Below are 24,169 nucleotides of genomic sequence, written 5' to 3'. Positions count from 1 at the left end.
CTTGCCCTCTATTGCTTGGTAATTTCCTCTCACAATGTGCCTGTCATTCTTTAGTAAAAATCCAGAAAGGCCTAGGTAAGTGCTAGGGAAAAGAAACCCACAGAAAAGCTGAATCTCCAATTTCAAATCCAAAGCAATAAGCTCTAATATGCCTTTTTTTTTTCCTTCAGACTAAGTAGCTGAACTGAGGCTTTTCTTTGTGACCCTTTATTTAATACCAAGGGCATGTTCTGTATCAAGATATAACCAGACCTGTCTCCAGAGAGCAGTCAGTCTAGGAGAGGAGCCAGGCACACCAGAACATGCAGGGGATGCAATTACTGATGGGTCTGGTTACTGTGTCGAGCCTGCTCCCACACAAGAACCAGTGCCCAGCCTCTTTTTCTCGACCTGATTACTCACTTCTCCTGCCTGTCTGCCTGCCAGACAAACCTGCAGGTAAGGAAAGAGGACAGCCCCTGTTCAAGCTGGTTGCAGGGAAGTTGCACTTTTGCCATCCTAGCACATCACCAGCTGCTGCACACCTCTGACCTGCAGGAGGGCAGGGCAGCATTTGTCAAGGTGTGGTGCTGCTGCAGCGCACAGACATCCCTTCTGCCCTTACACCTTAGGGCCAGCACCATAAGGGCATGTGGTAGGGTAGGGAGAACAAACAGGAATGGCTTCAGCTGGTGAAGAGGAGAGATGTGGGGATGGCTAGAAGGAAAAACGTGACAAGAAACAAGGAGACAGACAGACTGGACTGCTGGTCTGACACAGCCTAGAAAAAACTGCTGGGTAGAGGGTGCAAGGATCTGAAAACAGAAAGGGTAAATGCTCTGCTCTATAGGTTCACTGCTGCAACAGTGAGAGCCAGACTTGAACTGCAGCTCTGTGTGGAGTCAGAAGTATCATTTTAGGCAGCCATAATTCTTTTTTAGCTTCTGGAAACAGTCTGGTTAGCAAATTTCAGACAAGAATAAGGTCAAAGATGAAATCCCTGAAACTTGCTTTCTCCGATTTTATCTCAAAGTGATAACCTCTTCCATTCCTCTTTGCAATGGGACACACTCCCCTAGACCACACAGAATGTGTGTGAAAGATGGGAGGTAATGAATGGCATCCTGTTCTCGCTCGTTTGTAAAATGTGTCTGCTATTGACTTTGGGCCAAACGCTGGTCTCAGTTACAAGACAAAGATTCCTAATTCCAGTACGAGTTCCTACTGTTGCATTTAAACTCAGATTTTATGAAAAGATTGCTGATTTTTTAGGTACTTCCATTTTCAGACTCCCTCATTCAAGGCAGCTTCAGGGTGGACGAGCCCAGTTTCTCACGCTGGTCCAGCCAAAACCAGCAGTATGCTATAGCAAAATGCTTGTATCTTTTATTTTAGGAGAACCACTTTGTGGCTATCGCAACTACTGAGCAGTAAAATGAGTGGAAAAAAAAAAAAAAAAGAAAACAAGGATTTTTGGTGTTCAGACATAAGTAATGGTGTCCATGTCACAAACAGCATATACTGCACCCATCCAGTAGACATGCACAGGATATGCACTAGTCAAAAGCTGCATGTGTTGACAATATGCCTAAAAGCTTTGTATAATCATTCAGTTCAAAGTTTTGGGGGGTTTTTTTACCAGTTCTCATGCAAAGTACTTCATTGTAATTTCGAGCAAATTCATAAACAAAACTAATTGTTTCCTTGCAGAGAAAACTATGACTGTCAGTCTTCCCCTTCTTTTTCAAGGAAGTATAAAAATAAATGTAGATCCCTCTATTTTTCCCAATTTTTTACTTTCAAATGCCTCTAAAAATATTAAACATCCTCCCTGATGTCTCCTTTTTCTTGAATGTTGTCCACGGATTTCTTGATGTTTTTCTTTTGCTTTGATTACTGGTTAGGAAATAAAACTTAGGCACTGAAAAATGTTCCTCATGCTTTTGGAAGCACAAAATTGTTTAATGTGTTCATCAGGCTTCTTGAACTTGTTTCTAGCTTTGTAAAATATAGGAAAGTTCTTTTTAATTTATTTTTTTCTAGTGTCATCTCTTAATGGATATCTCTTTGATACCCACATTTCTTCTTATCAGCATAAGTAATGAAGGGAAGATCGTATTCCACGGCAAATTTCTGCAAGACCACACAGAACTAACAGGTCAAAAACAGAAGAAAAAAAAAAAAAAGTTAAGCAAACTCATTTCATGTTAGTTCAATTTCATTATGTGTGAATTCATTTTTCTGTTAATCAGTTCTTTAATCAGAGCTATCATCCACAGATTTAGATTTATCTTTCCCCACATGTGAATGTTTTAACCTATTTTTTGTTGCCATCCCTAGCTAAAAAGGAAAATTTTCAACTAGATGCTCAAATTCAGGCATTTTCATGCCAACACTGTCTCAAACTATTTAATCTGAGTAGTTGCTCTTAAGCTTTAGAATCATTAAAGAAAACTGCTCTAAGGACCACTCTTCATTGGTGCATGTAAATAAAAGCAGAGAAATCATGCAAAAATGACAGAGAGGAGGACTCCCTCTCTCTCTCTCTCTCTCTGTGTCTCTCACAGTGGCATCAGTTTCTCATTTCATTCAGGTCATAAGAGACTCTGGCAGATAAATTCTCCTGGCCTGTTTGCCCTTTTGTCTCAAAGCAGACTCCTTGCACAGTAAAATGCAATTTCATCCTACTCAGTGGGTTTCATAAAGGCCATGGAAATTAATGGCATACAGAGGTCATATCTACAGCACTGTGAGAGTAAAAGATTGCACAAGCCCTGTAACTTAGCTCACCACTGGCATGTTACCAACAAAAGACTTCCATTGCTTCCATGATATGGCTGCTGCTGGTAACAAAATGCATGGCTTCGATGGAATGAAGCAATGTTGAGTAAAGGGAGGAAGACAACAGTGTCTGCCACAGCACTATCTGTGTCCTGCTGACCAAGGTTAAGTAAGGCAGACAGCTGACATGGGCCTCTGATACAACAGGAAAGTTGAAAAAGACATGAAGTCAGCTTTGCTTGGCTGTAAGAGAATACCCTGAAGAAAGAAAAATCATTCTGTTTTGCCCTGAAATAATCAAACTTTGACTTGCCTTCACTGACCTTGAAGTGTTTTCCAGTGAGGAAATGCATCCTGTGAAAGGCGGGAGCAGTTTAGGCTAGAATTGATACCCTTACTTAGTGGGGTCTTTGTGCCAGGAAGCTTGCTGAGTTTCTGGAGGTGCAAGTTGGTAAGGAAGGCTACAGGAGACGGTTGCGAGCAGAGAGAGAAGAGGCATCACTCTCTGCAAGCAGCCTCCAGAGCTCTGAGGTGCAGCCTCACACCAGCAGCTTTGTCTCTGGCAGCACAGAGTTGCGGCGCTGTCTGGGCACAGCCACACACACCAGGCTGGCATCCAAATCCTTTCCCCCCCACACTTCTCAACCCTGGAAGAAATGACCAGCTACTACTTTTGTCCTGTGAAAAGGATGAACCTTCTCTCAATGTTTTTGAGGGTCAAAAAAATGGATCGTTACTAAAGCCTTCATCACAGGCAGGTAATTTGCTCCTTGCAGTTCAGTCTGCAAAGGTATTTTGGTACAGCAGCCAGGGATCCTTTGTAAGCAATATTTAGAGGCACTTTGCCTCTCAAGTGGATTGATTATTTTTCAGACTATGGTAAATTGCTGTTGCAGTGTTACTAGCACACGAGGCAGACAGAATCCCTGCAACATTTGGGTTCTTTCTTCAAGCCACATTTTAGCTTTCACTTGAAAGGAAAAAGGGAAAGTCTAACAATACAAGATAAGCTCAAAGGCTTATCAACAAAACAATAGAAACAGTAAGTGAATGATTTTTTTATATTCTGCTGTTCTAAACTAAACTCAGGTTTTTGAAGATTTGACTCAAGGTTTTTAAACACTCAGACTATTGATCTTCTTGTTTTAGCTCATAGTAGAAGACAATATTTTTAAATAAATAAGTGCTAAGCCTACACTTTCCATATCCTCAGGAGAGCTCCACTGACGCCTCTATCAAGCATTTTCCTAAGATGTTGGACCTGAACACTTGTTAGCTTCCCCTTTAACTGGTTTGTGCAAAATTTCTGTCCTATCCTGGAGACTTTCAGGAATTCCTCCTGTTCCTAACCATCAGGCTTTTCCAGTGTCACCAGTGCTTTCCTTCTGCATCCCTGTAGTTGTTTTTCATCTCATTGCAGACCAGCACCCTTACAGCTTATCCCCTCTTCCCTCCCACTCACCCTATAAGTTCCCATCCCCAGGCAGCAACTGTGTGCTGCTTTCAGTAAATCCATTGTTCACACACCCACTTCAAATGTTGTCCACTGCTTGGGGGCTCCCTGCACGCCATGCCTCTTAATTTTGCTTGAGATATGCTCTCTTGCAGAAGAAGCTACAAAAAATATTGGCTGCCACCATCAAGAGTTTCATGCTGGTTTTTTGTGCCCCAATCTCTTCATACCTCTGTTTCTTGCCCTTTACAGGACCTGTGAACTCTTCGCACTTCTTATTCTTGTTCTCCTCTGTCTTGCTACATGACAGCATCCTAGCTCTGTTTACAGTAACAGAAATAATAAATCACAGAACCATAGAATCATAAAATGTTTTGGGTTGGAAGGGACCATAAATATCAACTTGGTACAACCCCCCTGCCATTAGCAGGGACACCTTTCGCTGGGCCTTTTTTGCTCAGAGCTCCATCCCATCTGGCCTTGAATACCTACAGGGATGGGTCATCCACAACCTCTCTGGGCAGCCTGTTCTGGTGCCTCCCACCCTCACAGCAAAGAACTTCCTCCTAACACATAATCTAAACCTACTCTCTTTTAGTTTAAATCTGTTCCCTCTTGTCGTCCTAGTCCCTCCCTAGCTTTCTTGTAGGCTCCCTTCAGGTACTGGCAGGACACAATTAGGTCATCCTGAAGCCTTCCCTTTTCCAGGCTGAACCCAGTTCTCTCAGCCTTTCCTTGTAAAGAGGAGCTCCATACCAGCAAAGAGTCTCTTTTAAGGCTGAAGAGCAAGGACTAAGGATAACACTGCCTTAGGAAATTGGTTCATTTTGGAAAGGCAGCTACCATGTGTAAACAGGGTTCTTTTTTTGGTCGTGTGGCTACACGCACTGTTGCCATATCTCCTCCCTTAGCTGAACAAAAATCTTTGCTTTCTGTAGAAAGTACATAAGTTCATGTGGACTGCATGTTATCCTTCACTCTGAGACTGTCTCTTGCAAAATGACACGCTCCGATCAGGCTGTTGAATCAAAATTTTCTTCTTCCTGCGGATCCATCCCTTCTGCAGGTCTGAATCTGGATGAATACATGAGTATGCAAGTGATTCCATTAACACAGCGATTGCCTGGGATCTGATTTTTGACAGATTTATAACCAGATTGTAGAAATTAACTGCTGGAGGAAATGTGTCATTTATTCTCAACAAGAACACATTTTATTTTTCCACATAGTTGTTACTAGACTTCCTTTAGAGGCTAGAAAAATAACCTTATGCTTTTTTTTAATGTATTTCTTTTAAAGTGAAAAAAACTTCAACCTTTTTATAGACGTTTAAAAACTGTCTGGCACAGTGACATGTTTATTGTATAGTCCTCTGTGATGTTTCTTGAGAACAGGTACTGATTAAATGGCAGTTACTGTATCAGCATATTAAAATAAAACTTCACTGTAGAAATAACATCTGAATAAAATCGGGTTAGCAGGTGAAAATAAGGTGTGAGAACAAACAGTGCCGTTCATAGAAGGAAAGTAGTCCTTTCTATTGCAATAATTATACTTCTGTTCATTTTTACAAAACCAAGGTGATAGCAGATACAAGGGGCAGCACTCCATTCCCTTTGCAGTGACCTGGGAAGCTCTGCCACAGAGCTTTTTTCGTGAGCTCAACGTGAACTACTGCACATCTTTTAATGCAGATGGTGGAAGAAGTCGCAGGATTGAGGGCAGGGGAGGGAGAGCAGTCTCACAGGACTGGCTCTGGGCATAAGGACTGGCTCCTCTGCACTCACAGCTGCTGCGTGCAGCAGTTTGCAGAGGTCCAGGCAGGGGTTCACTGAGGACACACTGTGCTGGTGCCTGCTGGTGTAACACCTCCTGACGCATCACGCAATCCTTTGAAGCCTACTGGAGTCAGTCCCACCAGGATTACAGTTAACAGCAGGAAAAAAAAATTCTTTCAGGCTAGGCAACCTGAAATCTTTCTGCTTTGCCCCACTAATCATGTTTTCTAGGCCATTCTTGTTTGTCTTTTTACTGTCACCAGTATGTTTTCCCTGAGTGCCACTTCATACACACTCATTTTCAAGCAGCACTATAAAGAGTGATGATTTCATACCTCCAGGCAGGAAATTAGGGAGGGAAATGAGAAAAGACTCCCTTGCTACGGAAAGCTCACTCTTTGATAGGAATTCTAAGTGCTTTGACAGTTTGCAATGAGAGGACTCTGCTTAGAGTCCAAACACCTAATAATGTCCCTCCACACTGGTCTTCTCTGGAGAGAGAAATTCTAAGCAGGGAAGTGGTACCTCTGTGTTTTTTTGAGAAATAATGGGTCCCATGGCTGTGCTGGTGGATAGGAGAGTGAAAATTTCCCTGTATACCTGCCAGGAGAGGGTTTTTCTCCATAGTCTCAATGAACAGGACAAGAGACTGGATCCTCTAACAGAACCTGCATAAGAAACCCAGTAGCTCTATCTAACAGTTTCTCTTACTGTTTTCCAAGGGGATTGGAGCATTTCAAATTAAGGAATAAGTTTTAACAGCAAGAGAATAAGACTGTCTCCTTTCCTACCAGTTATATTTCAAAACTAATTTTTAATGGTACAATAAATAAAAGAAAAAAGTAAAAAGAAAAAAAAAAAGTAAAAAGTCCAAGACCTTGGAAGTCTCTCGTGGAATACAAACATTCAAGTAAACTAGTGAATAAATTCAGGCTTCAGTGCATTAGAAAGGAAGCTGTCTTTGATAAGCATTCTTGTTCTTCACTTATCTTTGTACCTGCCAGTCCTTTTGGGAACCCTTTCTTGTAATCCTTTCTTATCATAGATATCAAGGAGATACTTGGCAACCTGTGAGCCACCCTTTGTGTTTTCTGAGAGAACTTGCCTTTGCTGTATCTTTGACTTAGAAAAGAAGGCATATTTCTGTACTAGTCTGTGTCAAAGTGTGTCAAAAGAGCTACCATCACATGGGAAGAGCTAATCTCTGCTACTCTGCTCTTCCCCACCACCCAGGGACCTCAGGCTGATTAAAGAGATTGAGCTCCAATTGCCTCAGGGTCAGCACATCCCTTTCATGCCTCAGATTTCCAGTGGCTTCTTCTCATAGCCACCTCCATGAAGAAGAAGGCCACCGGGAAAGCAACAGATAGTCTTCTGTGCTTTGGGGATGGGGGCATGGGGAGGGAGCATGTCCTTAATGTCTGTGAAGATGTGCTTCAAAATCAATGAAAGCTTCTTTCATTATGGAATTAGTAACCTATTTGTGTTTTTCACTGCAGAGTATGCAATAAGAAACAGATTAATGGGTGCCTAGGAATCCTGGACTGGACATTTGGAATTATTCAGGAAAAGGTTGCAGACACAGGCTCCTCTTGCAGACTTAGTTAATGTGAGGTATTTCAGTGGGCAAGCCTTGCTTTCAACAAGGCTAGACACTTCAGGCACTGTGCTGAAATCCATTCTACTTCAGAAAAACTTTTTAAAGACACCGGGGAAAAACCTGGAAGTGAATGTGGCTATAAAATAAGCAGGTACTTGAGTGCAATCTTGAATTTGTGTGGGCTTATTTGTTCTCTTTTGGGTATATTCTTGCTGAAATGCTTTCCTGAAGTAGGGTTCATGACAAGGATTATCATGTTGAATTTATATGAAACATCATTTGTAGTAGAAAGCTTGCATGCTTTCTTTCATAACCTGCTAAATAGTCTCTACTATCCCTGCATCTCTGTGAGCAGCTAGGACTAAAAAAGGAGAAAGATTCTGCACTTACCTGCAGAACTATAATTGGATACTTCGAATCATAAAGAAAAATCCTTTGAGGAAAGAGGAACAAGAACAGATTTTGACTGATTATATCATAATGGAATGAATTTATTTCAATTCTCAGTGTGATAAGAAAATAGTTATGTCAGTATCACTACATGCCCATCAGGGTAAACTTGATGGTACCAGGTAGAATATGTAATACAATCCTCTGCCACAGTAACTTTCAGGAGCAAGACAGCTCTTCTACTTGAGCTGAGCCTAACTGCAGGAAATCAGACCTAGAGTTTTCTATCATTACTTAATTTAGTAATTTTATGTGGATTACAGCACTGGTGAACTAAATTATCAACCCTTGCAGAAAGCATCAGATGTGGGCTAGAGAAGAGAAAAAAATCCAGATTTTTCATCCTAAGGCAGGGAAAGCACAGTACAACTGTACTTGCTGTACAGTTAGTACAGCTGTACTTGCTGCCTCACTCCTGAGGGGGCTTATTGCCATGCCAAATCTGCAGTTGGATTTGAGTAGTTGTCAGGGCCTTAGGATAGTGTAAGGACTCTCTCTGGAGAGTTTCTTGAAGGACAGCAGTCTCTCTTCATAATCCTCATCGTCTTTGTTTGTTCGTCCTTTCAGTTCTGTCAAGTTTCTTTTTTCTCCTCTTTTTAAGAGAAAAGTCTTCTTGAGTTAAAACTATTGACTATGGTTGCGTTACTTGCCCTATGCAGAAATGATGCTGTTTGCATTAGAGTGCTCCCCACACTGCCTTGCAGAATTGGGATGTTTGCAACTGGAGAAAAGAACCCAGTGCTTCACTGTCTCAAGCCCTGTCCTCCTGACAGCTGTGAGGTTTCCCTTTGGGTCCCATCAGTCACCTCTCTAGGCTGTAGTGCAACCACAGATGGTTTCAAAAGTGCCTTTCTCATTGACTAGCAGGGTCATGACACCAGTGGGAAAACCTGACCTGCCCAGTGATTTGGTTCAGTCATTTCTCTTGAGGTTGATACCTATGCCTTGGCACAGAGAAGGAGGTGGCTTGTCACCTGTTCAACAGCTGTTTTCTCTTCTGTGTGCGATGGCTTAGGAGTAGGACAGGGAGAGGAGGAACTGGACTATCTGGGCAGCTCCTGATATGCGAAGTTCCCCTTCCTCTTTCAGTCTCCTTTACAGTTTCGAGGGTCTCCTCTGCACCTGCACTGGTGGTCATAAGCCTGAAGAGACCTTTCAGAGCTCTGTGGAGGAGCTGTGAGATACACAGGAGTAAGGGTGCCCGTGATGGAGCTCCTTTCAACAAATGCATTATGTGTTGTTTTGCATGGGCTTTGCCCATTACAAGTTTCCAGCCCAATGAGTTATGTACCTTACCTTGCTGTACTGCACCGTGGAAAAGAGTGGGGTGTGGCCTCTGAAGCAAAGTGAGCCAGGAAACCTTTCCTACGGTTTATTTGGCCACTCAGGTCTTTCCACATGATGGGATGTTCTCCAGTACAGCAAAGGACTACACACTGGATAACTTTCAATGTATCTTGATAGTTGCTTTCAGCTCCTTATCTGCTGTCTGCTTTAATCTAGGGTCTCTAAGTTTTCAGACTCTCACACTTATTCCTGGTATTTTCAAGGTTGTTTCAGAGTCCCTCAGTAGTAAAAACACTTCCTCTTCTGTCTGTCTGTTTAGCACTCCTGAGCTTAGGCCTGTTTTTCCTGCACTGGTTCAATCTGTGCATATTTCCTCTGCACCTCCTTTCTTCTTTTCTTCTCCTGTCCCTCCCCACAACACACACATTTTTCCTCCTGGGACCCTCTGATCTGTCATTCCCCTGTGTTTTTTCATTCACATCTCCCTTCACCAGGTGGGGAATGCTTTCTAAAGGCTCTTGCAGACCTTTTGCTCATGCTTGTCACACAACCCTCAAGTAAAAGCTGACATCTCTCATGGCAGTGAAAAAGTATGCCTTGCCTCACAAGATCAGTTTCAATCACGTCTTTCCCTTCACTTGAATTCTTCCACAGCCCACGTTTTCCATCCTTTTTCTGAAAACTTCGTTTCGCAAGCAGTAATTGCATTTCCTCGCTGACAGCCTGTGGGCTGTGTGTGTCTGCGCCCATCTTTTCTGCACCCCAAACTGAAAGGAAGCAAACAAAAACTGTTCCTGGTCAGCCGTGTTTAGCATGTGTCACCTCTTGACCCTCTGTGGTGAGCCAGATGCTGTGCAGGTCCCGCAGTCTCGCGCCTGCCAACTGGGTCAATCTGCTGGCCTATCGGGGAGGAAGTGATCGGGTGGTGCAGCAAGCTGAAGTGTCTGTGCTTTGTTTTTCTTTTCTTTTCTTTCTTTTTTTTTTTTTTTTTTTTTTGCTTTCCTTTGCTTTGCTTAGGTTGGGTTAGTGAGAGGAAACCACCGCTGAATCCATGTTGTAGGGAGAAGAGGGACATGCTGGCTTGGTTCAACAAGAGTTTATTTGCTCTCAGTCTTTCCTGAAGTTTCTATCTTGCAGACCCTGGTGATTTCCTGTTTCCTTCTTTCTGGCCCTGATCCTCATAAAGATAGTGCCAAAGTGAGAAAGCACTATCTTACGGACAGAGAATAATTCCACTAACTTGTAAGCACTTAGTTCCAGATGCTGGCTAAACACATCCTTAAATGATCTCCTGTGAAGTTCCCAGGAATCTATTACACTGCATGTTATTTGCAGAGACGGAGGCTGAAAAAATTTATAACTACATTGAACATCCAGTTTAGGGTATTACATCACAAAAGCAATGTGAAAAATTCTGAGCAGCCCCAATAAACGTACTGTAGATGTCTCAGATAGAGATTTGGCTGTTTTACTTTTTGGTTTTGGTTGGGTTTTTTTCCTCTGGTGTTTATTTGTTGGTGTTGGCAGATTTTTTAAACCTTTGGCATGTTCAGAGCTACGTGAATGCAGTTTCAGGTCTGGAACAATTAAGTATGAAGGATGTGAAACATCTTTCTACACATCTGGTAAAATGGAAATTCTTGTCTGTTCAGAAAGGGGCTAGTTTTTGATTGCTCTCAGGTTTTGTCTTGTGTTCTGCTGGCCCCAGTAGCTTTCCTCATTCAGTGCAGTACAGAAATGCCAAGGTTTTCCGTATTGCAAGTTCGTTGCAAGTAGGGTGCATCGCGGGAGTCAGAGTGAGTTGAAGAGACTCAGTACGCAGTGCAAAGAAAATGTAAGTGGTTTAATGGAGATACAGAAGAATTAAGTGCTACGGCCAAGGTTACACAGGAAATCAATCTACCCTGCAGATCAGGGCTGTACATCTCTAAACTGCACATCAGCAAGTCAAGAGGGAGCTGGATTGTGCTTTCAAAGAAATGAATGAACTTCAGATGAGGGAACGTGACCTAGTAAAGCTGCCTTTCATCTGGGGGCATACACTTCATCACCCCAGAGCTCACTTGTGTGCACTCTCTCCTCGCCTCCTTCACTCCCTCTATCCCTTCTTCAATCCATGCAGGTCCCTTCTTCTTCCATTGCCATGAGCTGCAGATTCACAAAAGGAGACTGGAAAGGTGTCCACCTGCAGTCCAATAAGGTGGTGTATTTACCTCCAGTAAGTGGCCTTCCAGTGAGAATGGCAAACCTTTGTTTATGCTGCAGCTGCATAGAGTCTCTATGTCTCCATAGAGTCATAAGCATCTCACTGGCCCCCTTGCATGACTTTGAGTTTGTCCTTTGATTTTACACCAGCTTTGCAGAAACTCAGCTCAAAGAGGCATGGATACTATTCTGGATACTATTCTGTTTAGGTTGCAAAGACCTTCCCTCTCAGTCTGACTTGAGTCAGAGATCCCTTAGGGCTCTTCTCAGTGGACTGTCTCACCTGTGCGGGGTCTGAGAGTCTTGGTGCTGTAGCCACTCAACATCAGAGGGCTTTTTGGAAAGCAAGACAGAGAAAAATAATGCATTTTTCTACTTCAAGGCAAAAAAGGGTCAGAGATTCCCCAGGTAAGCTCAGTTGTATCTGCTTGACATGAAATGATCCTAACGTGGTTTTAAGCGGTATTTCACCTTCTAGAGAGTAGCTTTTAAAAGATGCAATAGCTTCTATTTTTCTTCTTGTTGATGTCTTTAGGCAATTCCCGTGAATGGGAGCAGATCTCATTGTTTTTCAGTGCCATGTGAATATTTGCATTAATAGGGACTTTGTTCACACTGCCTGCAGCTGCTTTTTTAAATGTGGTGCTTCTGTGTTCAGGGAAGAGGGAAGGGAAGGTAGAGTGTGCAGTGTTTTCAGATGTTTATCTCATGCATGATATTTTCAAATTGTAATATGCATGTAATGCATGTAATTTAGTCCTTTCGGTAGGCTCGTGTTTGGTATAGGGCTCTAGAACACAACTTATCTATCTTGTGGTTGTATAGCTGAAGAAAACATTACAAAAAAGAAAGGAGGTGCATATTTTGAGTAGACGAAGTAACAACACACAGATAAACGGTCTACAGCTGTGCTTTACCTCACCACTGCTGGTCATTCCCGCTATACATCCTCCAAGCCTGTGTCTGCTATAGATGTACAGAAAGGCAGTATTTTGGGGCTGGTCATGGACTGTATGAAATGGACTCTGATGAACACCTGCTCCCAAACACCACATTTCTTCCGTTATGTAGCTCTAAGTGAAACCCAAAACCATAGTTAGTGTTTCTTGTGTTTAATTGGCAAAGTAGACTTAGAGTGCATACACTGTGAATACTGGCTATATGCCATAAAAACTATGCATACTTTGCAAAGAAAAATTAATATCAGAATTAACCCACTGGAGACCTTTTTCCTCCCCTCACCCCATCATAAACCTCAGGCAGACTGAGACCATGGTGCCAGGAGATCAGTAATGCAGAGAAAATTCTTGTGCAAGATTCATATAACAGTTTTGAATACGTGATGCCCAAAACGTGGGTAAAGACACTCCTCACAAATATGTGCAAAGCCCTTGTATCATGAGGTTTCTCTGAGAGCTGCAGATTATTCCCATCTCTAGTAATCAGTTCAGAGCAATTGCTGCTGTCGGAATCTCACTTACATCGGCTGGGAAGTAACTGTTACTTTGAAACTCCTGAGTGTTCTGCTTTTGATTGAACTGATGAGAAAAAAAAAAAAAAAAAGGCAGCAAATGAGATTATGGAAACAATTACAGAGAGGTACAAGTCCACTTCTTACTATATCTACCTTAACTATTCAATTTAAAGCATTCCATTAGCCAGCAGGATAGCAAAATTGTGGGTTTTTTTTCCTAAAGTGTTGGGGGGTTTGCCTTTCCAAATTAAGGTGCCATCATTCTGAGCTTGAGAATCCTCAGAAATGCTGATCCTCAGAGTGCTTGTCTCAAGGTTAAGTGTGCCCTTTTGCTTTTTAATAAGGTAAAAGGACACAATGGTGGATAGGCTATCAGCAGGGATAAGCTTCATGTTGAGTTTACCTGTTGAGACTCACAAAGGCTTCAAAGTATGCATTACTGTACAGATGGAATTTGCTCTACCCACATTTGTCAGTCCTAGGTCTTGGTATGACCTAGCTTGTCATGTCAGGCATCACATTTGGGCCAATAATCCAGGCTCCTTTCAAGCCAGTGGAGAAGGAAAGGCTCTTCTACAAGGCAAGTCTCCCCATCCTGAGATTCTTGTCAAGGATGGTTGTCAACCCACTGACATCAAGCACAGAGGGCCCTTCCCTGCTGACTGGATGGCAGTCTGTTGGCCAGCCTTTTGTCAACATTGGGTGCAAAGTCCTGTTTGAACCGGTGCTAGCTGAAAGAGTGTCAGACTACTCTTAAAACATGACCCCTTTTCCTGCCCCTAGACAAGACATAAATTTATCCTCGTCTGAGAGGTTATAAATCACGCTTTGAGGGGCCAGGAGAAAGGAATGTGTTATTAAGAGGAATCAGTACTCTATGTTTGCATTTCATTAGCACTAAGAGGCCCCAGTCAGGACCAGAATCTGGGAAGATGTGACACCCACCCACACAATGGGTGGGTGAAAGCGAAAAGCAGGAGGGAGTTTGAGTTTTGAAAGAAGTCACGGGAGGTTTTTTCCTTGCCTGTTAGAGTAGGGCACCCCATGAAAGAAAGGCAGCATGGAAGAAAGAGAAAGCTGACACACTGGTGATTGATTGCAAAGGAAGGAAGAGATATGGGAGATGTTAGCTGTACAGTCAGATGCAATTTTGATGGAGTAAAACAGAAGACTTAAATGTCCCAGTCACTGTCTTATGCCTCATTGAAACCAGATAGGTAAAGCTGCTCTGAAAATGGTGCCAGCCAAGGTGGTTCATTTTCCCAGGTACTGAGTGCTAAAAATGCATCTACCTGGAAGAAAATGGGAAATGCATGACAATCAAATGTGACAGGGGCTACATCACATTACCACTCAAAATGTGTAAGTAGGTATTTGTTGAGAGCAGATCTGCTAAAATCTTCAGATTCAAAATGTGTAGGAAATCGCCTCCTGTAAACATGCCCCTTGGGGACCTTTGTGTTAGAAAAGGCTTTGAATATCAGACAACTTTTGTGTAGCTTTCTAGTGACTCCAGTGGAATCAGTCACTAAATAATAGCATTGTTTCACCTGGGGGTAGACTGTCTTTCAGAAACAAAAATGGCCTGAAGTTGTGTCAGGGGAGGTTTAGGTTGGATATTAGAAGAAGGTTCTTCACCCAGAGGGTGGTTGGGCACTGGAACAGGTTCTCCAGGGCAGTGGTCACAGTACCAAACCTGACAGAGTTCAAGAAGCACTTGGACAATACTCTTGGGCATGTGGTCTGACTCCTGGGGATGGTCCTGTGCAGGGCCAGGAGTTGGACTCAATGATCCTTGTGGATGCCTTTCAACTTGGCATAATCTGTGATAGTCTGTATTCTGGGATTTTTTGAGCACAGTAACAAAATTTCTTACTTCTGTACACCTGGGCATGGCTAAACAAAATGCATCCAGGAATCTTCACCACTTTTTATGGTTTGCAGACAGGTTTAGCCATTTAATGTACTCCATGATCATGAACACATCTGCAGGAGATGCTAAATTGGCCTCTGGATCAAAGATTCCTGTGGACACAATGGTGACAATTGTATATGCACAGGAAGATTCAAAACCTCCAAACTCCCTGTCCTATTCCTCCTGCATAATCGAACCAGGGTAGCCACAGCTCTCATTTATGAGCTAGGGAAGAGGCATTCAGCAGTCAGCCTTTCACCCTCTCCCTTGGGAAGAGCGAAATACCTGGACTGAGGGCTTGAATCAGCACAGGGCCTCAGGTTAAGCTTCCTGAAAAATACCTACTTCAGGGCAATGCTAGGAAGAAATCTCATCCAGGTCCTGATTTTATTGGGTACTGTATCAGCAACCTGTAATGACTCTCACACCCCAAAATCACTTGAATGCAATTAATGCAATATAAGTTGCTGCATGTAAATTACACTTTTTTAGTGAAATAGACATGAGTGTTGCAGAAATTTAAGGTCACTTCATGGACAGGGCTAGGGAAACCCTCACTTCCTCCCAGGCTGAGTGTGGGGATTTTGTGTGTCTGAGGTGTGTATTTAAACTCCACTCCCTGTGTCAGTCAACAAAATACAAGGTCAAGTTACTGGTTCTTGTGGTGAGACTTGCCAAATCATCCCTAGCCTTACTTTTTCCCTCACATGTAAGTACACTTACCAGTCAGGAAGAAAAACAGTGTCTGATCCATATTCTTGCTCTTGTCTTTTCCAGCCACTTCCACATCCACAACTGGGACAAGTCATCTCACAAAATGTGACGTAAAGCAGAAAGCCTTCTGTGTAAATGGGGGAGAGTGTTATATGGTTAAAGACCTCCCAAACCCCCCAAGATACCTGTGCAGGTAAGAAATCCTATTTGCCTCTTTTCTTGGAGCCACCAGTTTTCACAAATGGTTTTTCTTTAAAGGAGCACCTGAACAATTTCTTCTTCTGAACTTGCATTTCTTCGTTTTTCACCATGTGGATGTGAAAATAACATACCAAGACTGACACCTGTGTTCTATATATGAAGCATAGCAGAGACTAACCAGGAAATCTTCCCACATGATAATGGCACAGCAACCTCCACTGACGTTTATAGGGCATAAAGTAACACAACTTGAGCCTTATGTTACAAATAATGAAACAGATACTGTAAACTAGATACACCGTATTTAACCAAAAAAAAAAAAAAAAAAGAAGAAAAAGAAAAGGTGTGTGGGTGACTGCATTGGATAATTACCTTTTGTACAGGAGAAACTGTTATTTTAATTGTCTGATGCAGTAACTGAACAGTTTCTGAGGAGATCAGATTCACAACTGGTTGTCGTGTTTAATTGCATAAAAAGCAATGAATGTTGCGTTAATTGGTGGAGATTACTATCTTGCGTGAGGATCAGGAAGACATATGCATTTAGTCTGAGGGCGTGCTTGTGCACCTTCCTCAGGTCCTGGCCTGTGCTGTTTTGGACTGCTGCAATAGTCCCTTGTCTTAGAGAACGCCCAGGAAGAGCTACAGAGTTTATCTGCTGCCTGGGAGCACATCATGTAGCATTTACCACTGGAGATGAACTAGTCATAGAGACTGCTTCTCTCTAGCTTGAGAGGCAACTCAGCATTTAAATCTTGGGAAACATCATTGGTACCTAAGAGGGCTGAGTGGAAAGAGTGCACTTTTCTGAGAATATTGCTGTTTTTCTGACAGACAAGAGGTGGTGGTTGGTAAAGACTGTCATCAGCTGTAATTGCATAATTTTTCAATCTCCTGGGACTAAAAGTGAAAGAACGCTAATTGTGAAGGTAACTTTGGTGGGTGAGTTAGATGAAGGTCTATGATGCTCTCATTAGGCCAGGAAGACATTGACTGCTTGTCTCTATTGTTAATGTTAAAAAAAAAAAAAAAAAAAAATGAAAGGTAAACAAACAAACCAAAATAAGCCATCAAAAACCCCCACCAAGCAGCTCAATATTCTGGTTTACCTATAAGTTTTCTTTTTTTTTTCCTTTTTTTGTAGAAGGTTGATGTAACCTGCACTTCACAGGCTTTGTTTTGCTTTGGGTTTTCAGATGGCTCTGCTGCTGAAAGTTTCGTTGATTTTAGGATAATTTGTAGCTAAAGTGAACACAGAAAAGTGTGCTGTGGTGTGTTGGATCCATTTTTGAGAGAGAGAAAGATTTGTTTGAAATGTGCATGATCATTGTAAACCGGCAGTACAAGATGAGCAGTTTGCCATGACTCCTCAGGGCATGTACAAGAGCCCACCTGTGTGTCCAGAAAACTCCAGGGCAGCAGAGCTGAGCATCTGGGAGACTTGCTAATCATTAACATTGTCTTGACAGTTTCAGAGGTGTCCCATTTTCAGTGGTATGGGGACTTTTTTTTTTTTTTTTTTTTTTAGTTCAGAGATCTGTGTATGTTTTTTGATGATGTTATAGACTGGCTAATTATTTTAATACTATGTATCAGAGACATTTTAATGTAGTGGGTGCTTTTTTCCCCTATTGTAAGCAAGAAAGAACCTTTAATTCTGGGACTGGATCTGAAAGAAAAGGCAATTCCCAGATTTGGCAGATGTGCCTCTCCCTGGGTGGTCCAAGACCTATTTGGAAAAAGCATCAGAGCTTTAAAGTTAGAGAGGGAGAATCTCATTTACAGTAAGGCAGTGGAGAAGAATTCTTATCCTGAGAACAATCAGGGCCATTACTATCTTCCAGAGCCATTTGCTATGCCCTCTACCACTTGCCAGAACCCAAACTTTATGTTGAGTAGTAAAACAGGACGCAATACAGCTACATAAGAAATAAAAGCTTGAGTACTTAAAAGTGGGTGTACTGGGAAACTGAAAAGACAAAATACAGTTTTCTTCTTATTTCATTAAAAATACAGATGTCTACTTTTAATTCTAGCATTCCAGTGTTAATTAAAATAAGTACCTAATCACTGCACATTGCCTTCATTGTTCTGAGAAAATAAATCTACTCCCAGAACATGCCTGTGGAAACAGAATGCTTGAAATATGGTACTTGCTCTTCATATTTCTGCCTCAGTAGCAAGTTCACATTTTTCCATATGGTCCATCTGTTGAGAGCAAAAACAAAATTTTTAAAGCATGAGCCATATCATTCTAAATTAGTTTTATCCCTAACCAAAAAAACATGACTCAGATTCAAAACAACCATGGAATTTTCCAAGTGATATCTCTGGTTTTGTAAATCCCCTATTCTATGAGAAAAAAAAAAAAAAAAAAAAAAAGGGAGATACCACATTCATCTTCTGTTAAAATCTTGCTATATATTAAAAAAAATAAAAAATGATCCAGACAGGATCTGATCCTGCTCTCAGGGGTACTGATGTGAGCTTTGAGAAAATTTCCTGCTTTCAAGCGGTAACCATGTGAAATACTCAAGAAATATGTGAAGACTTAGACATTGTACAGCTACATCTATGGTAGCATGTATGTTCCCTACGTGCATTTTAATTATGGCCCCAGACTGAACAAAACAGTCTCAAAGTAGGAGAGATGAAAAAGGAAGCTTTGAGACTGCTTTAATAAACTAGCGTATAAAACTTTTGGAAGCTTCACAGGAACACGAACCACATTCTGAAAATGCCATAGACCTTGGAAGCCTGGATGTTACTGGCTTCCTATGAGACTGAGATTCCTAAGTCATTTCTGTTCAGTTGGAAACATGTCCCCAGGTTCACTGAAGACAGAAAGATCAGGTAGCTTTTTCAATAAATACAAAATTAAGACCAAAATTCCTAGCATTTCCTTCTTACTTGAAGAAAAATCTGTATGAATATAGTATCTGTAACACTTTTAAAGTGTTCTTTTGAAGTATCATACCATGAAGGCCTTGCTAGTCTGACTAACTGATTTCTTACTCACAGATATCATCTTTTCTAGTGCTTTTGTTGTTATTGAAGAAATGAATTTACATCCGAATTTCACTGGATGAAAATAAAGCTGCTCTCTCAATGAAGTAGGCTGCTGCTTTTCTTAACAGCAGAAGAGTGAATTACATACTTTTTAAAGACATAGCCATTTTCTATATCTATCTTCATGTAAAGGCCTTTCTAGAATAGAAATGGGCAGAAGGTTATTCAAACCAGTGAAAAGATAAAATTCATTTCAATGATGCAAGGAGAAGTTCCAGAGATATTCTTTCAAGAGGTGGGATAGAAATACTGGTTCTGACTTCAGCAATGAAATGGGCTACTATTTTCCCACGGGAAAAAAACAAAAACAAAAACAAACAAAAAAAAATCAAAATGTTCTCCCCGAATGCATTTGTTTATAGGCAGTAAATGAAGTGGAAATGTGAGTTTCTCATCCATTCAGCCTTTCCTCTCCTGCCGAAAAACAGTTTGGTGATATGCATTCGGTGTTCTGAGATGCATCTACTGAATGCATGCAAATGCTGCTCTCTGCAGCTACTGTGTGTAGAGGAAAAAAGCATTTCTTCTATTATACATGGTTCAGTATCATGGGTTTACCCAGTTAATACAATAAATAAATAGTCCGAGTAGCCTTCTGGAAGGCTGAAGGGAAGTTATAAAGCTCTCACAGCACAAACCTTTTGCTCCAAGTTGTTTGACTTCAACTATTGCTGGTGTCGTAAAAGAAAATGGAACATGGATAATGATCCAGAAAAGAAAGACACAACAAGAAATAAAGTCTGAAAACTTCGAGTAGGACAGGGTGTTTTGAAAAGGACACAATCGCAAGTTGTTTGTGAACTGGAAACAGTGCTGCACTGCACATCCGAGCAATAAAATGCCTTTAGCATTCACACATCATCATAAGAGGACCGGCTCATCCCAGCTTTCCTCTCAGATGGCCCACCCTGGGCCCATTCTCAGGGGCAGGTGCTCCAGCCCATTTGCTGACAATGGTTTCAGAGACAGTATAAACACACCTGAGCTGTTTTCGGCACCATCTCAACAGGGCTGACCCTGGTTGGTCTGGAAGTGATTTTAGCTTTGTCTACACCAGTGCTCAGGTTGTTTTCATCACCTCCACAGCTGCACCAACATCTGAAAACAAGCACAGAGGAAGCAACCCACCAATGGCCAGTGGCAGGAGCAAAGCCTGAGGCTTTTAATCAGCAGTGTGTTCCTTGGGATTGTGTAGGGTTGAGCCTGACGAGCAAGATGTAGAGATCTCTGTGAATGGAAAGCCATGCATGTGCTAATGCCAGCTTTCCAGGGACAGTTATTTAACAAGATCACAATAGTGTAAAATATTTTTACTCTCATTCAGTAGCGCAGATGGAAATGCTTTCTATCAAAGGCATTTTGCCTTCTCTCAAAGATGCAAGAAGTCTTCTGTCATGCCCAGAAATGTCACCTTTTCATAGCAGAGTTATCTTTGTTGCATTTTTCTCAACTGAATGTATCTGTGGAGACTGGGATCTCTCCACACTGGGTACTTGTGAAAAGATGTGACCTTGGCTCTGGAGAACATAAACTCCCTTCCTTAATAAGCAAAATAATAATAATACGCTCAAAAGGCTTATCTGCAGATCGTCAAAATATATATTTTATTATACAAAAATAATTCCTGCACGGTTTATTTGAAGAAAATACTAGCATTTATGTCAGATGCTGGTCCTCTGCCAAAGGGATTTTCTGAAAGTCCCACTTGTGCAAGAGCAGTATCCTTATCTGCTCGGGCTAGAGGCAATTGTGGAAGAGCAGAATTTAAAAAATTGGGACAGTTTTCAACACACATGAAACTTAGATGGATATAAGAGACGAAGGATTGTTCTGAACAATGTGCATTTGCAAATAAGAGGGTTCTTCAGCCCCTGGCAAGTAAATGATGAAGAAGTTTGAAAAAGGGGCTAGCACCATATCATCAGCAGGAGGAGGGAGAGATTCTTGCACCATGGGGAACTCATGGAGAACATCATGAAGACAAGCAACACAAGTGAGACACGTTCAAGAAAGGTAATTTCAGATTACATACTGAGTAACGCTGGAGAGAAGAAGGAGAAAGAAAGAAGACTGAAATCTGTAGGTATTTAGTGTGGTGGACAGTCACTCACACTTATGTCTGTAGGACTATAGTGATATTTTGGGAGCCTGAGCTCTGCCCCAGAATGGAGAATAAAGGTGAGGGAAGAATTGACAGGCGGCAGCAGCAAAGACAGGCAATGCACAGAAGAGAACCTCCTTCACTATGACCAGGGGGAAAGCTGCACTGAAGTTTTCTGCAGAAGAGCTTATGAACTGAAAGGACGGACAGCTACGGGGCTTCTTTTGAGAGCACTTCTGCCTTCTCATCTTGCTTAGTGACTGGACTGACTTTTTTTTTCCTTTTGTCAGCCATGTTGAATGTACTTCACTTTGGGTTTGAGTTTGTCTTCTCACTTTTTGGAATATTTTTGGCTTTTCTGTGATTGTTGTATTAAATACTCCTTCTCGAAGCAAATTACCACAAAGCACAATATGCCCTTACAGAAATAGGGAAATCATGGTATTTTTGCAGATTTTGTGTGACTGGTGAAAGCAACAGTGCATTGCAAATTTGAAAAAAGAACTCAATCAGGTCCCTTCATGAGGTGGAATAAGCAGTGAACCGGTACACATTTTTGCTAGTCATAATTCTTTTTTTTTTTTTTTTTTTCAAAACAGACAAGCAAAAAGACTTCCTAGATTTTTTTTTCTCTGATGGATTTTTGCTGTAAATTTTGCAGAGTGTTTTCTTCTGGAAAGATTACACTTTCTTGCCTCTTTTCTGATCATTTTTCACTAACACCTAACCAGGAAGTCACTTAATGCACTCCCACTCCATAGACCAGCAGGTGTAAGTCTGTTAGTGCAGTGGTTTTGGTGTACTATTGCTTATCACGTTTTTGCCCTTTAGGTGCCAACCTGGATTCACTGGAGCAAGATGTACTGAAACTCTGCCCATGAAAATCCAAAACCAAGAAAGTATGTTAAAATAATCTGAACTTTGCTTTCTTCCCCAACTACAGCAACAAAATCAATAGTACTTGGTGTTTTCACAGTTCAGCTGGAACTGGCCTCTTTACTCACTAATTTATGACTGATTCTCTAAAGTACAATCTGTACACCATGGCATTATTTGACCTCCAAAATGTTTCTCATTTGTGTGATTTTTGATCTTTCCATTCATTCACAGATGCATTTGTTTTGCACACACTGGCAGTTTTCTCGTTTGGGAGACTGCTGTAAAGTGCAACCCTAAAAGAGCAAACTCATGGAGTGATGTACAGATCTTGTGTCCTTGCTGCCTTGTGGAAAGTGCATCCTAATACCAATTTGGGACTCTGGAATGGTGAATTTCTGTCTCACATCTTGAAACACACTTTGATCTGGATTGGTTTGGTTTTGGCTGGTTTTTCAGGGGGGGATTTCTTTACATTTCCACAGAGCAAATGAGTTGCTCTCAACGTCTTGAGCCATTTTGACACGCTAAACCGAGATTCAGTTTCTGAAAGTGAACTCACCAAGTCATATCAGTTCACACTGAAGGAGCTTCTTTCCTAGCATATATTCACCTCTTCTCTTTTCTCTGTTTTTTTTTCTCTACCATTTTTTTGTTTGTTTTTCCTCTCAGGTGCCCAAATGAATTTACTGGTGATCGCTGCCAAAACTACGTAATGGCCAGCTTCTACAGTACGTCCACTACTTTTCTGTCTGTGCCGCAGTAGAAGCATGCTCAGTTGGTGCTGCTTTCTTGTCGCTGCATCTTTCTTTCAATTTTTTTGTTTTTGTTTTTGGTTTTTTGTTTTTTTTTGTTTTTTTTTTTATCTGTAACTAGATTTGTTGCCTAAGGCCTAATATTGATTGTCTCTGCCTGTTGCATGAAAACGGTAACAAAAAAAAAGCAATTGCAATACTCTCCTGGATTGTTTGGCGTTGGGGTTATGGGGAAATGCAAGACTTAGGAACTCTGTGAAATTAACACTGGGTGTGTGATATGGACTCCCCACTGACATCAAGCAGAAAAAGTACTAGAATTATGTTTCAAAGTCTCTCATTTTATTTGCCACAAAAAGCTAATGAATCATGGTACAGGGCAGCACTCCCCCAACAAAGGGACAGGTAGCCAATCCTCTACTTGTATATGAGATTTGCATTTGGAACTAGAGGTTAAAGGTTATTGAGGTGTTTACCTGGTTTCTAATGAGCACATGCCAAACAGGATCAAAATGTACTTTCTCCTCATTGTCTGAGTTTCAGTTGAAAGAGCACGTAAACAAAAAGAAAAGAGAGGGAGATGGCTGAAACAATGGGGTCTGACACATTTTGGGTCTATTGGGGGTAACAGGTGCAAGAGATCAAATATTTCAGATTAATTGGCAAAATAAAAGTATCAAACACATACACAAACAGAGAGAGGACTTTGTGTCAGAATTCTGGTAGAATCAGCACTGCAATTACATCCCATCAGTTTTCTCATGAAGAAATGGGTTGTTTATTATTATTATTATTATTATTATTATTATTATTATTATTATTAGTCAGGGAAGAAATAGAGGGTACACTAAATACTTACTTTCTATCACTGGCTATAGCAAAGTTGAAGATAACATATAAGAAAATTGCTTAGATCTTACATTTTAATGCATGTGTACTATGCACAATTAATTGCTGCTGGCATCAGAATGTACTGTGATCTAAGAGCAGTATGATAGAAACAATTTTATTGATGGATTACTTGCCAGCACAGAAAGACTATAGGCTATCCTAATTTAATTTCCATTAGTATATAGGACAAAAAGCTGTAAGCATGTGCTGGACATTTTGGAGCCTGAAGAGATGCATAGGTTTTCTTGTATATTGATGGATGAAAAAGGACCATATATAATTCATACTGCCCATCATGGAAGCTACCCATGTAAATCCCAAGAGTGATGACTTGAGACCAGACCTTCCAGCACTCAAGTGTGTATTTTATGCCCTGATTTAAAAGCTTTATTAGTGTGAGTTATTTTTAAAATGACTTTGGTAACTATGGATTTGAAAATTTTTTATGCTGTGACAGTATTTGTTTACCAAATGTTAGATTTAAGTGTCCTTTCCTGTGCATTGTGGTGAAAAGTGCAGTTAAGTTTTTCTGATATTAGAAGAATAATTTAAAAGGAGGCGGTGTAAAAACATGAGATCCATTTTTTGCTGCTGAATTTACCCTGAAAATTTTAGAACGGTTGCATGTTGATTATAAATT

At 41.2% G+C, this 24,169-nt stretch overlaps 1 protein-coding gene across 14 annotated transcripts in view; it reads left to right on the top strand.

The window, feature by feature from the left end:
• The window catches only part of NRG1 (neuregulin 1), a 452,970-nt gene that overhangs the window by 404,870 nt on the left and 23,931 nt on the right, over positions 1 to 24,169 (top strand). For 13 of the 14 annotated variants that reach the window (XM_064642123.1, XM_064642117.1, XM_064642122.1 and 10 more), the window contains 2 exons: positions 15,700 to 15,829; positions 22,556 to 22,614. In XM_064642123.1, the coding sequence (XP_064498193.1) occupies positions 15,700 to 15,829; positions 22,556 to 22,614 (189 nt within the window). Of the gene's footprint in view, positions 1 to 15,699; positions 15,830 to 21,838; positions 21,907 to 22,555; positions 22,615 to 24,169 lie in introns of all 14 variants that reach the window. The other variant, XM_064642126.1, reaches the window with a different exon arrangement.

Source organism: Pseudopipra pipra, chromosome Z, assembly GCF_036250125.1.
Source record: "Pseudopipra pipra isolate bDixPip1 chromosome Z, bDixPip1.hap1, whole genome shotgun sequence".
NCBI classification, from domain to species: domain Eukaryota; kingdom Metazoa; phylum Chordata; class Aves; order Passeriformes; family Pipridae; genus Pseudopipra; species Pseudopipra pipra.
This window is presented reverse-complemented; position numbering and strand designations above follow the sequence as displayed.